The sequence below is a fragment of the Pseudopipra pipra genome, chromosome 5, assembly GCF_036250125.1.
Source record: "Pseudopipra pipra isolate bDixPip1 chromosome 5, bDixPip1.hap1, whole genome shotgun sequence".
NCBI classification, from domain to species: Eukaryota; Metazoa; Chordata; class Aves; order Passeriformes; family Pipridae; genus Pseudopipra; species Pseudopipra pipra.
Window position 1 is genome coordinate 61,408,149 of NC_087553.1, and position 15,240 is coordinate 61,423,388.

Here is a 15,240-nt window from a genome sequence, read left to right on the forward strand (position 1 = left end):
CTGGGTTTGGATACAAGTGAGGCAAAGAGGATCTTGTCCTTCCTTTTCAGTAGATAGTGCTATAACTGACATTTCCATTAAGACCATGGAAGCTTCTGTGCTGGATTCGATTTGTGGCTCATTTGAATTAGTAAATCACTTTGAGGTACGTAAGAAGCAGATGAAAAAAAATTCAAATGGATTCTCAGCAATTCTAACAAATCAATCCACTCGGGTTTTTTGTGATTATATCTAGGCACTAGTATAGGACCAAAGACTCAACTTTTAATAACCACTTTGAAAACTGAAATTAATTGCCATTACTGAATACTTGTCCCTCGTAGGAAAGATGTTATGTATTTTTACAGTATCTGTCCAGTCCCTCCTAATTGTGTGTAACAGAAATAAATAATGCAAATAGCAGTTTAGATTCAGTTTTATGAACATCTTCTACCAATGCACGTGAGCTTTTTACAATATTTCTTGATAATCATGTAGCCTCTCGTCTGCTGCATACTTAAATCGCAGCAGAACTCGTGGGTATCATTTAGATCTGTTGACTTTTTGAAGTTTAAATTAGGAGTTTCTTAAAAAATTGTAATTTTTCTTCATTATGGAAAAATAACAGTATCTTCTTAGAGTACAGATATCACCAACATTCTCTGCAACTAAGACTGAAGAAACGAAATAAATAACCAGTGAAAAAGAAATAAGTGTCAAACCTTCCTCCCGCAGGCAAACAAAGACCTATTATTTTATCATTCTCTGATTTTATTTAACTTCAGAAATGGCTTATTTTCCTTCAGTACCCCGCCCCTTCCCAATCTCCCATAAAACACCTCTTAATTTGTCGTTGGATTCTTGCATTTGAGGGGAGTGATGTGTGTGCAGATCTTAGGTGTTTGCTCCAAGGGAATCCACTTTAGATGTTCTGAATTTCTTTCTTTTCCCCTCTTTATTACTGTCACTGAGGTTAGTTCTCAGAGCACAGAAGGGTTTCTCCTTTGACTCAAGTAGCCTCCTGGGTGATGCAGCCTAAACATGTTGGTTTATTACTGGCTATCCTGTTTTCCTCTTTGTTAGGGCACCTGATTCTTCTCAGTAGACCTCTCTTGCTTCTCTAATTTCTAGCAAAAGCTCAAATTCAACTCAGTCTATATAAAGAGCCTAATACAGTCATTGTGGAGCTCATATGGATGCTTTGTAGTTATCTCTGTTCCAAAACATATTTTAATACTGAGAAAAAGTTTTAATTCAGATTCTTTTCTATCTTGTTTCTATATTATCACAAAGAATATTTAAGGTTAAAAAAAGAGATCACATAATAGAAAGATTCTGTGTTGGTGAGTCACTTAGATTAAGAAAAACTAACTGTGTTGCTCAAAGTATTGTTTTTCTACCTAATGTACTGTGTGCATATTGGATTTGTCTCTATGAAACTCCTCTTACAGAACTATTTGGGAAATATTGGTTTAAAAAATGCATTTTCAAGGAGCATCTCAGACAGTAGATTAGAAAATCTGTTCGGGTTTTATAAATCAAGAAAATTTAGAATTGTATTGACAAAAATGTTTGTTTTATAAAGAAATACAAAGTTCTAACCCTTCGTTAGGCTGGGGTAGATTATAAATGTCACTTACTCCTAGGTCTTAGTGTATTCTGCCTTGACATACCGTATTTTTGTTCAAGAAGAGGATTCAGCAGGCAGTCTGTGTTTTAAATCCTTAAAAAGTAATTTCCAGCTGTGCTTTCCAGCTTAATAGGGTGTGATAGAAGGCAAGCAATACCAACACCCTATGGGAGAGTTAAGGATTTGCCTTTATGTTGATGAACCTATATAAAGAGGTAGAGTTATCAGAGGGATGAGAGAGGCAGAGGAATGATTTTAGGACTAAAGCTCCCTCCTCTAATTTCCTCCCTGTCTCTGCTGAGCAGAAGTGACTGGGGCAACGGGCTGCATGTTGTGCTGCTCCATGCGAGGGCAATGCCTTGGTGGCTGCTCCACCATCCTTGCATGTGGTGTTATAAATTACTTAGGCTCTCATTTGTTTAAGGCACAAGTCTTCCCAAAGTAAACAAAATGTTATATATGTGCTTTTAAAATCTGTTAAGGGAGAGATGTCAGTTATAAATACTATAGTCACTAAATCTGTTAGGGTTAATATAGTTTTACTCCAGAGCTTTAAGGTTAAAGTAGATGGAAAGCTGACAAGTTTTAAACTGGGCCCCAGTCCCCAGAGTCTGTGCCAACTGAGGAATGAGCCATTGTGTTAGCTTAATTCCTGACCAGAAGACACAAGTACCTTACAGCCCATGTCCCACTCACCTCTGATCATGACCACAATGTTATTGACTGACTGTGCCTGGCAAGAAATAGAATAATGATTACACAAGTGCCTGAAGCAAAATCCTACATTTGCTAGTCCCTGGGTTAATAACTGGTAGTATCTTTGTTGTATTTCACTTGACAGGGTTTTTTTTACTAACTAGAATCGACCGGTTGAAATGTGTGAGTTCCTCTGCAATATTTTAAATAAACTGGATCCTGAATGCACAGGCGTTCTGGCAGTGATCTGGCTGCCCTTGTGGCAACTGCCCTTCTGCTCGGTTTAATCGTGCTGTCCATGACAGCAATATCACTCTCGACAGTACGCAAGTGTAGAGATTTCTAATATTATGTTGTCTGCTTGGACAATAAAAGCTATCAGAAGGCACATACCCTGCCTGTATTGCAGCTTCTGCTCTCACACAGGAATGGCACTTGCTGGTGTTTCTGCCATAGACCTGCTGTCCTTATGGAAACTGCATTTCTTTTGAAGAGTGTGTAATAAGATTGTTAGAGCTTCCCTGCTGGTTAGAATAGCAACTAAGAGCATCCGTAGTCGGATGTCTAGCCACTGTTTTGAAGTCCTGCTGAAATGCATTGTCCCAAGGCATTTTGTTAGGATTGCAGGAAATTTGGAACAAAGCTGCAGATTTTAGCAGTTTAGCAGGAGGTGGCTGGCAGTCTGAGGCACAGATGGAGGTTTTTGGAGAAGCCAAAGCAGCATGGTCTTTCTGTTCTTTTCTTAAAACCATCAGAAGGATTAGATTTTTAGCACTTGAAGTGACTTAATTTAGATTTTGAGATAAAACACAGCAGGGAGAAACAGTCTCTTTTTTTAGTTCTCTTCCTCAGATTTTTCTGTGGATTTAGGATATCAGAACTGTATTATAATTTTATTTTGTTTAAGCAGCCTGGGATTGCAGAATATGATATTATGCCATAAGTGAACTCCACAGCGGTTCTTGTATTTGTGGGATATAAATTTTTGGTAATATTTGCACCTCTTTTAACCTCATATTGCCGAGAAACTTCTTCAGAGTTTACTGTGGCAGCAGACTTAATCTGTGGATAGTTCTTTGCTCTTTTTTTTTTTCTGTGCAGCTGAAAGGTGTCAGAAAACTAGTCTTCACATTCAAGACACTTGCTCATTGGAACTAGTGGGAGTTTAATATTAGTTTTAATGAGTTCATATGCAAGGCCACCTGTAGAGATGCAGCTTAGTCACAGCAAAAAGTTACAGGGAAGTAATGGGTAAGTGTGGGTGCTGTAGCCCCTGGCAAAAGCAGCTTTGTGAGCACACCTGCATATAAGGCTTCGTTAATGGCCTGTGCAGTGCGATGTGTGCTGTCCTGCTGCTTGGCCGTCCTCTGACTCCTCTGATCCGTTTTTAAACAAATGCATAAAGACAAAAGCATTTGCAGGCCTTTTCTTAGTAGGCTAAAACCTATTTGACATACTGTACTGTTAAGAGAGATAATTTCCTTTATGCCTTTCTAAGCTTTACAGTGGTTTTCATGTGCAGGTACAGGGATGTTCTCTACTTAGCTGGAATGACTCACTTGGAATTTTGTGTTCATTTGTGAACATGTGATTGCTAAAATTAATCTGAGAATTAGATTAGTTTATTGTGAATAAACAAAAATAAAAGGCTACCAAAGTGAAAGGTTATTTGTCAAAGATTTAACAGTTTGGTGAATTTAGCTCAAATTTTTAAGCCTGTGCCTTAATAAACTTTCTGGGAAGACATAAAAGGAAGATAAATTTATTAGAAAGTCATAGAGGGCTGGTTATAAATGGAAATAGTGGAACATCATCTTATGGAGGAAGTATCTGATACTGGCTGAAATGCCTTGGCCATTATTTTATTAGTTTTATTTGTTTCTTTCAAAAGAAGCAGTGGACAACCAGCTTGATTAAGCAAAATGCTGAAAAATGTGTAAATGAGAGTAGTCCTGCGTTGTCTTGCAGATAACTGGTAGCGTAAAGGTCTGGGCTACCTTGACATGGGGAACTGAGTTATTTTAAATCCAGAAAGATCAAAAAGGAGAAAAAAAAAACCATTGAGAAAAGTTCAGTGTGAATAGATTTTATTGCTGCAGTCGCCAGTCCAGGCCAGTAATCTGTAGCTACTCTGCTGATGGTGGTTTCCATGGTGGTAATAAATGTTGTGATGATTCTGTGATTAGAAAAGAAAAAATATATATTCTTTTCCTCTCTTGCCGTTCTTCTGTGTTTGATTCCAAATGTGTAGAAGTGCAATTTAAATATTTGAACTATAATTTAAATTTTTTAACTTATAATGCATCTTTAATTTCAGATCTTAAACCAAATTATGCTTATTCAAATATCTCTTTAGAGAAGTTTAACAATCTAGTTAATGCTTTGCACCTCTGACAATCTCTGGGTCTAGAGAATTGCATTGAAGTAAATTCAATGTATTCAATATCCAGGTTTTCTTGAGTAATAACCCTTTGATTTTTCAGTTTTTCTGGTATAAGACATTACTTTGATGTACTCTATTGTCAAGTGTTGTATACAAAAATGTCCCTTGGAACTGACTGTAATTTTGAAAGGTTTTAACATGTTTAAAGTGTTCCATTATCCCGTGTTATGCTTATCAATGTTTTGTTGCTTTTATAGATTATCTTTCTCAAGGGATAGATCTGTCTGGAATAGAAGTAATTGAAAATGACCTGCTTTTTATTGCAAGAGCTCGGCTTGAGGTGGAAAACCAGGCTAAAAGGTTGCTTGAGCAAGGTGTTGAGACTCAGGTAAAATACACTTTTTTCTTTACTTCCTTTCAAAAGTGGAGTTGAGCTTGATTTCCTTTGCTTTGTGTAGCATTGTCTAGTGGAAATTAAACGTGAAAAAAGTCTTACGTGAATAATTCTCACACGTGACAATATTCAAAGCAATTGACAAAACTGGTCTTGTACAGCATTGACAGGAAAAAATTTTGCAGGATCTGACCCTGAAATCTGGGAGAAAGTAGGTACTGATATGAAGACTTTAACTGTAAACACTGTCACAAAAGCTTGATGCGTTAAATACAATATACTACACTTGCCAAAATTGCCAAGCTGTATAAATACGAAAAATGCAGTTTCTTAAAACTGTAAGAAGATTTCTGCATTTTAGCTGTGCAGAAATATATTGAAAAGATTTGAAAGATTTTGCGTTAAAACTTTAAAGAGCATTTTAAACTTTGAGGTAAATATTCACTGTAGGGAATATAAAAATGAATATGCATAATTACATTAATCCATATTAAGTGTGATTATCTACATTTTAATAACCTAGCTACATTTATTAACTATTTGTAGTATCTTTATTGCTATTTTCTTGTCTTTTTAAAACGTAATGTTCTTTTGTCTTTACTTTTTAGAATTCGTTAAAAACTAAAGTATTTTAAATCCCTGTTTCTAGTAAGAAGAAAAATCTGGTACAAGTTTCTATCAAATTTGAATTTTAAATTAGAGAACAAAGAGGCTTAGAGTAAGACATTTTTATGCAAGAGTTAAACTTCTCTGTAAGTCGATGTGGCATTTGTTTATACTGTTGAAGGTTGATATGAAACTAGAATGTATACAGAATGGAAAACCTCTTCAATAAATTGGCTTGGTTAGACAATTGAGGATTAAAATTATCAGTATGTTTCAAACTTTTTCTTAGACCTCTCATTTCAACTAATTTTCTGCAGTAAGTCATGGTTGTGGTAAATACCCTCGACTGTTTACTGATAGCAAAGTGATAGATAAAACCACTGTCATTTTTCACCTGATTACAATTCCAGTGTTGAAACTTCTGGCTATTTGAGAATGTTGCCAAGCTGTGATTGGACTCATTGCAAGCTATGAAACATATAAAATGTTAAATAAAAATTGACCAAAGGTACGGCCTAAGAAAAAGCAAGCAGACACTTATTTTAAATGTAGCAAAAGTCTTCATCAGTGTGTACTCCTTCTAGTTTTTCATGTCAGATTTGACCTTCTCTAATACTTTTCTCTTCATATTAAATACTAAAGTGAAGCTGACAGAGAAACCCTGGGGAAATCAATCCCACTCCACCTGAAAAATTGACAGATTTATTAGGTGTTCCAGGCTGTATCCAGGTAATCAAGAGATTATTAAAGTATATGCCTGTTGTGCTTTAGCCAGGGGCCTGTTTCCAACAAATGGAAGATTGTCTGGAAGAAAATTATTAGTGCTTAGTCATATCAGAAGTGGGGATGTTTTCATGAAGAGGTGTTGGGTTATGCTTCACAGATTTGTTGTTGGATATGATTCGTGAATTTAATGTTGGGAAAAATAGTATGCTTTAGAAAATGCACATGCAGGCACTGCCCAAGAAATCTAGACTTTGAAATATGACTAGTAGATCATATATCTTTGATTCCTATTATTGTAGCTGTGTGTTTTATTGACAAGCTGATTTACATTTACACCTTCCACGCCCTGACATTTCCTGTAAGAGGACATGGCATCTTCATCTTTTTCCTGCATTCGGTACTACGGGGTTCTTCAGATGGACTGTCTTCCTGCTAGTGTCTATTCTGGTAGCCAAGTCTGTACCTTTGGAAATAGTGCATCTCTTTTTTTTTTCCAGGTGGTTCTTCACTTATTTGGTGTTCATATCTGCAATAGCAATTTTAGTTTTCACCTTTGTTTTGATCTGCTGTGTAAATAATACATGAGATCAATTGCCTACGTAAGAGCGAGCTGTATTTCTGTATTCCATCTAGCACTTTTCAGCAATGCCTTAAGAAGAGAGTTAGCCTTATGTCTCCATTTCAGAGTATTTTAGTGTTCACCTGAAAGAGAAGTGGGAAGTAGAAATACATAAAAAACCTTTAAATATCTCCTTTTAAGCAAAAGGCATTGCAATTTGGTGAATGTCTTCTCTAGAATTCAGAGGTTTTTTTTGGAAACGCTGCTAGAAGTTACTCTGACAAAAAGAACAGAGCTAAAAAGTTTAAACTGCCACTTTCAACATTTTTATTTATCTCCTTTGGTTAGGTTAGAAACTATTTTTGTTATTTTGGTTATTAATTTAATGATGTATAAGCTAATGAGCTGTGCATAGATTTCCCCAAATAACCTTCAACAGTAGCACAGGAAACCAGATACTTACACTTAAGTAATACGTTGTCTTTTTCTCTACAATGTAATACAAATTTTTATAGCATGTTCACCACTGTGACATTTGTGTATTTCTCAGAGGAAGTGAAATCTCTTTCCCCCTTCCTTTGGAAGTGTGGCATTAGCCATTGACTGCTTCAGAAGTGAAGGCTTCAACTCATGTGGTTGAACTCATGTTCCCCATGGTATCTTAAAGCTGCCATCTGGGTTTAAACTAGAAGTGTCTGTCAGTGTGTCTAGACTTAACAGGCTTTCATAGAGCTGCCAACCATACTTGTCTTCCTAACCCTTTTAGAAAGAGTAATCTCTCTTTGCTATTGTTGACAAAAGTAATACAATTAATAGCAAACCCAATCACACAGGGGTACCGGTGGCTACAGGCAGGTTTTTTTATTGTCGTGTATGCTTTGTTAGCCACTCCTAGTGTACATAGCACAGACTGATGATTTTTCGTGACTCACAGAACAGTTTCAAGGCAATAGATTCAAACCCCTGTCCTTACTGTTTAGTCTGGACCTCCTTGCTAACTTTCCTTCACGCTGTAAGCAGGTTAATGGCAGATAGCATAGAAAGCAGGAGAGACTCCTTTAGCAGAGATGCATCGAGAACTTTAAAAAAAGTCACCCTTCTAAGAGAAGGGACAGCAATGTTTTCTGATTTAAAAGGAAAAAAGGTTCCATCTTGGAACCACCTGAAGCATCCCCAGCATTTCTTTCGCTCCCAGGATGAACCATAGGCTGGAGAAGAATCTGGATTTGCTCTTGGCACCTCTTCACACCTATTTTCAACAGCAATATTGTGTAAAGATCTGAATAATAAGAGATTACTGGGAACAAGAGAAATTTGTTAAGATCACCATAGCTCAATTCCAGGTAGGACTTTTTTTCCAGACACAGTGTTGGGGCTGCTGTGCTTACAAAGAAGAAACGTTTCTCTGCAACTTAGCTCATGCTTCAAACTCTTTCTGCTGTGTACTGACATGCTTAATGTCGGCCTTACAGCCAGGGATGACCAGACTTAGTTCCATCTGCTAGTGACAGCATTGGTAGCATTAAGAGTCAGGCCATGTGTGTGCAGAAAAGAGTTGGAAAAGAGGACTATGTGTAATTAAAGATTGATTAAAATATAAATATCCATTTAGGCCAAGCAAGATGTGGTGTGGAAATGAGAGTAGAACTCATATTTCTGTGAGTTTGCACCTTAAACAGTTTGTCCTTCTGTGTGTTACAGAAACATTCTGTATCTTTGATCATAAAGAGTAAAAATTTTCTTTCTTTGTCTCCTGAAGGCATCTGTAGATGTAAGACTACTTCTTTTTCAAGGTTTTGAATAAATTATGTGATGTTTGTTGTCCAATTTCCCTTATTTAAAGTGTGGGAAAATTTATTTACCTGCCTAGCATGGATCAGGGGAGAATTAAATTCACTGATAATTCATTGAAATTGTTCTGGTGATCATGTAGTGAAGTGTCCTGATCATGTTAGAGAAAGAAAAAAATAAATGTAAACTTAATAACCGTCCTTTGTCCAAATGCATGTTAAATTGTGTCTGCAGGTTTTTTTAAAATACATAGATTTATTTTTTCCAAAATTATGAGCTTTGCTCACAGAATAAAGGAGAGGGGGGAGAAAACCTCAACATAAATAAATCTAAACTCTAATTCTGAAAGATATTCAAATGCTGGGTTTGTATTCACAGGATATATAATAGGTAAACAATATGATCTGAACAAAAATTTTTCAGTTACTCAGTGTAACATCTTCAAACTGTCATCATTTTGAGCATATTTGGGAGAATTTTGAGTTTTCATATTGTAAGTCACCAAGTAGAATTTGTTCTGTGAATTGTTCTGTTTTGAATTCTTTTTCATACTGCACCGTTCCTGTAAGTTGTTGTCTCTGGAACAGGTACAGCTTTTTTTTTTTTTTTTAACATTAAAAAATTATTAACTAGATGTATATGCATAATTGTTCTTGACTAATGCTATTCAGTGCCTGAGAAAAGTGATGGGTGGATGAAGTGCCTGCATAATTAACTAGTTGTCTGGAGGTGATTATCCAGAAGTTGCTTGATTTATCTCAGTTTAGGTTCCCTACACTAGGTGTTTGTATAGTACATCTTACAACGTTATGGAAAAATTGGTGAAATTAGTCTGACATCTTTCATAGAACAGCATTTAATCTCTTGTCAAGGATCTCTAATAGGTCTCTTCCTTATCCCCAAGGGATTGGAGGGTAAAGTATGCACATAATTGACCAGTTTTCCAGACACAATCATCAAGTTGCGTAATTTATTTCATTTCAGGGCCCTCTGAGCTAAGTGCTTATGTAGCACAACTTGCAGTGTTATGGCAAGATTGGTGAAATTAATCTTTAATGTGTTCAATCTGATGTCAAAGATCTTAAGCAATACATGCTCTTTATTATCCTGTGGCAGCATTTTCCAGTTGTACAAATACACTTGGAGGAGTTTGAGATATTTAAGTATTAGGAATGGCTGGCACTGGGCTCCATTTTTCACTTTTTTGATGAAACATGAAAAATATGATAATGTTGCATTTTTGAATTGCTTCCTATTACTACTGCCAGAGGTGTGGATGGCTCTTGGATCATGACTCTCTTGGCAGGGTCTTGTGATCTTGAGTTTCTCAGTTTCAATCTTGCCTACTTTAGCAAGAGTGTATGTTTCTCTGAAACATCCTTTTTTCTAGATTAGTTTACGATATTTTAACACTTTGATTTAAATCAAAGTATGCCTGCTTTTTTTTGTTAGTTTAGTGTCATCTTCAGATGAATGCTTTATAGTAAAATGGACTGTACAAGTGTATGAATATGCTGTCTAAAGTTCTTGGCTCTATGGAGAAGAGCTTGACTGCAGAACAAAGTCTAATATCATAGGAGGATGTCACTTTGAGTGTTCCACGGTTGTGTAGTGGCCTCTGTAATGTTCATCTTTAGTTCATTTAGTTAAGAATCTGTTACATTACCCACACTCATGTACTAAGCTAGTCAAAAGCAAAATTTTAGCTTCCAGATGTTTTTGCCTGCTCTTTGCTGCTTTTACATATTAGCTTTCATATTTTGTCATACCTTTTAAATGATTTAAGCCCTTGTGTACTTCAGAGTGTCAGTAGAATTGATTGCTGTTATGTAGATATGCATAACTGCATATGTGTGCATAATTACAAAATAATCATTAGAATAGCAAATAAAGTATAAAAAAATGAGAAAAGAACCCCTCCAATTTGGCACACAACCATTCATCTTTTTTATCCATATACTGTTAGTTACCCTCATAAAAAGCCTGGAATAACTGGAGTTGAAATGCTACCTTTTTTAAAGTCATAATCATTGCTTTTTTAATTTTTTTTTCTTTTTTTTTTTCTGGCATTTATTTCTACTTTGAAAGCTAGTGGTTGGAATTTAACTTCATCACTGTCAAAAATTTAACCAATATAGTACACTTTAGGCAGTAGTTGTTATGTTTCCTTATTATTCCACAATCTTGATTCCCTGGGGGAGATCCTGATGGGAACTAGACTGAGACAGTTATTTCATAATAAAGTGATTGACTACAATATGATATAGAAATGGAAGGTATTTTTGATTATTCAGTTTGAAGTCAATTTCTTGAATCTATAATAAGAAAATGAAGTCTTATCTGTAAAAAAGGAAAATTGGAACCTGCTTGCTACTTTTGGCATAAGGTGAGGATGGTACCTACAGTTGACTTTAAATCGTCTAGTTTTGCTGAGTGAAGGCAGAGCATGAGATCCAAAGCTTTGTATTTAAATTCATTTTAGCCACCCATTTTACTGTTTTTTCTAATTCTAATGTAGACAGAGAAGACTTATTTCAACATGCTGTAGCTGTCATATTGGCTTTCATTGTGAAAGATAACAGTGGCATTTGAGTCTGTTTAATTAAAATCCTACTAACTTATACTGTTTCTGTTCTTTCTTTTACAATAGCTTTGTATAGAGAACTTTCACATCATATGTTTAAATACCTTAGCAAGTTTTACTCTATCCTAACCTTTAAGTTTCTTTGTCATAGAAATATACTCATGTTGCATTATTCAGTTTTATTTTTCATCTTCAGTCTTATGCTTATGATTTTCATGATCTTGTTAACTTGCTAAATCAGATTCCTTCATCTGGCCATCTGGTGCATGGCACTACTGAAGGAGTTTTCAATAAATCTAAATTATTTTTTCCTTGAACTATTCTGTTAAGATGTGATCCAGCGTAGTATGGCTCATCTAACAACCAAAAAATACCTTCCAAGTATGTATTCTTTATATCCTACATCTGAATGGTGAACTTCATGGGGATTAACCAAACCTTATGAAATTTTCCCTTGACTGTTCTGGTCTAAAAATAATTCATTTTATCTTAAAGTATGATCTAATGGAACTGAAGTGTTAACTGTGCCTCAGTAATTCAAAATCACCAAGCTAAACACTAAGAATGAATTTATACCTCTGAACTCTGGATTAAAATAAACCACAGATTTCTCTGTAACATAATCGGCTGATACTGATATAACCTAGAATATCCTTTCAGTTTCCATAGGAACAGATGATAGAATGTTTTGAATCTTGGAATAGCTAAAATGAATGTCTGACTTCAAGATAGTTCACTTTTATTTTTCAGCTTGCAACCTCTGCATGTAATGGCTAAAAATGTACCTTAAAAAAGAAAGGTGAAATATTGGCATAACACATTTTAAGTGGTTTTAGAAATAATAAAAATGATATTAAAAATAAAAACAAGGTGGTGTTGTGCATAATTCTTCAGATGTTACCTCTGTGTTTTATTATACACATACAAAAAGTATTTTCAATTTCATAGGAGAAGAGAAACCATTAATTATTCCATTGTGTTAATGACTCATTAAATGTTGTAAAACAACAAAAAAAATCTGTCTTGTTGGTCATCTCTAAATTTCATCTCCAGCCATTCCTTCACCTCACTGTGTTACACTATATAGGTGTATTTTCTCGTTGGAATAATTTGTGCAGCACAAGAAAACTTCATGTAACCAGAAAGAAATGATCAGCAAAACTTAAACAGAACATATAGTGTGTTATTTAGGTGACTTTAGCAAAAGATGATTATTGAAGAACAGGCAGATGATTATTGAAGGAAACATGCTAACCATAGTAGCAGCACTTGTTTTATTAGATGTTTGACATTGCTTTAACAGGTCATGTTGCTAAATCAGAGAAGACATGCTTTTAGTGTAAAAACATTAGCAAGATTTAAAAGATACCTCTTTCTTTGAGATGAATGGATGTCTAACTCCAATATTTATGTAGAGGGAAAATATGGAGGTCTTGTTAACAAACCATTGGGAGTCTGAATGTCTGTAACCTGAGGCATCGTGAATGCAGGTGGAAATGATAGTGTGTGACCGACTGTTCAGTACTTGGGCACTTTTTATTTGCTATACTGCCAGCGTTTAAGATATTTGATCTTTAAACATTTTATATATAGAAATGAGGATGGTTATGAAAAAAGAAAAAAAAAAGAAATAAAAAAGAAGCAAAACCGGGAAGAAGTAACAAGTTAACTGTGATTCTCTTTTCAGTGAAACAAGTTTTCGGTCTGAGAATGGATCTGCACTGTGCTAATGTAGTTCAAATAGTCACCTTTTTCAAGTGTATTCCAAGCTTGTTTTCAACTGCCATTAATATAGAAGACTCATGAGAGCTATAGTTTTTGGAACATATGGGTGAATTTAATAGCAACATTTCGAAAATAGAAGGATTTTTAAATGAAAGTAGTATCTAGGGCTTTCCTGCTCAGTATTAGAATATTATTACTGTGGTAGATGTGCAGGGGACCCTGTGTCACATGTTACTTTCTGAATATTGATAGTTTTTCATTAATGATTCTGGTTTGCAATTTTGCAGCACTCTTTAGGAAATTCCTCACGAAGTGTGTAGTAGATGGTTTAGGAAGGTATTAAAAACCCTCACTGCCACAGGTGGGCAAATTTGGTGAAGTTCTGAATGACAAGAAGTAAATAGGCAGGTTCTTAACGCAGTATTTGAGTTCTCAAGTTTCCATGCCTTAACAATTAGGCAACACTGGCCCTTTTTAACAGGCCTTGTTTCATGAAGATACATTTTTTTCCCCCATATAAATGTAACATTTTTTTCTTAAATAGATCTTGGAAGCCTCTATTTTCTCACCCAGTAATAGCAGCGACTGTAATTGTTCAACTTTTGAAGTACTTTGCCGTTAAAGTGGAAAAAGCACTGTGAAATGAATGTAAATTTTAGTTCTTTAATTTATGTTCAGCAGAAGGTTTCCTGGTGTGGGAGTGAGCACAGGGGGCTCACTAATTGGGCATGGAAGAGCCCTTTGCCTTCCGTCAACCACTTTTCCCGGTTAGCAACTCTTGCTGAGAGCCTGCCTTCCCAGCTCTGGGTTGTTCCCTGTGCAGCATTCTCACCTGCATTTGACTCCACATCCACTTCTGATAAACTCCTGCAATATTCAGGGTCAGTTTTGGCTTTTATAAAGTTGAAGATTATTATGTACCAGAAACTGAAGTTATGAAGTGTCTGTTAGTAAAACAAACAAAATGCAGAGATTTTCCTTTTTGTGAGGAGATATTCTGTTACAATATATTGGGGTGTGGTTTTGCAATCAAATTTAATTAGTTTGAGGTTAGAGAACATTTTTTCCTGGTCCTTTGAATTTTTTTTTTTTTTTTCAAATCACATTAAAGCAAAGAACTGATAAGCAAAACAATTATTGTTTCCCATATTCGGATTCACATTGCCTGACTACCTCTGGGATGGTGGCAATGACAGCAGCTTCCATCACAGTATCTAGGCGTGTCCAGGATTAGGGCATACAGCCATCCTATCTTGCTCCATTTTTCAGCTGGATGCTATTCCACAAAGGCCTCAAAATGCCTTCAAAAGCATCCATATTAAGAAGTCCTCTCACACTGGCCATCTTGCTGTATTACCGCTGTTGATTTCCAAGCTGTGACCTCAGCTGAACCCACCGCCTGCCGTCTGAGAGCCCTGTGTTTGTATTTGAAATGGTCCTGCAGACTCCCATGGCCCAGGCGAGCCTGGCAGAACTGGGAATTGCCACCTCCTTTTCAGTTAGTGTCCCCTGGACCCTGGTGGAGAAGGGGTTGGCTCAGAGGTTTGGGTTACTTGGCCAGGGGAGTGATGTTTCTGGTTGGTCATCTGTTAGCACTCCTGGCTGTTAATTGTACGCCTGCTGGACACATGTTCCACAGAGTAGTCTGCAAAGCAGACAGCCCCACTGAGATGTTGTCAACAGCAAATGGAGCATGAAACAGCCTTCTCTTTTCCCTTCCCTCAATGGCAGGTTGCACACTGTGGTGTAAGGAATTCACAATTAGTTGATATGAGGCATTTTAAGCAAATATTGAAAATAGAAGAAAGCAGGAGACTCCATTTTGAGGAGAAACCTGCTTGGATAGATACATGCATATTTAATCAGTCTTCAATAATTCATATAATAATAATGTGATGCATATGGTAATACAAGTGTTTAGTAATGGTTTTGACTGAAATTTTAATACCTAATTGGGAGTTGTTGCCTTTTACTTTGTACCTTAAAATTCTTTGGGAAAAGGTAGAATTAGCTTAAGTAAATTACTTAATATTACTGCAAGTATGTGTGTTATACATATTTAACTGAAAATAATTAATTCCTGAAAGTCATTAAGTTTTTCTTAACTAAAAACTGTATCTGATTTTGTACAATATTTTTGTGCCGTGACCTCTTTCAGTGCCTTTCC

At 35.9% G+C, this 15,240-nt stretch overlaps 1 protein-coding gene across 1 annotated transcript in view; it reads left to right on the top strand.

Moving 5' to 3' along the window:
- COG5 (component of oligomeric golgi complex 5) overlaps nt 1–15,240 on the top strand; it is a 183,340-nt gene that overhangs the window by 69,026 nt on the left and 99,074 nt on the right. Inside the window, exon 7 of the mRNA XM_064656312.1 lies at nt 4,946–5,076. Within this exon, the coding sequence (XP_064512382.1) occupies nt 4,946–5,076 (131 nt within the window). The remainder of the gene's footprint in view (nt 1–4,945; nt 5,077–15,240) is intronic.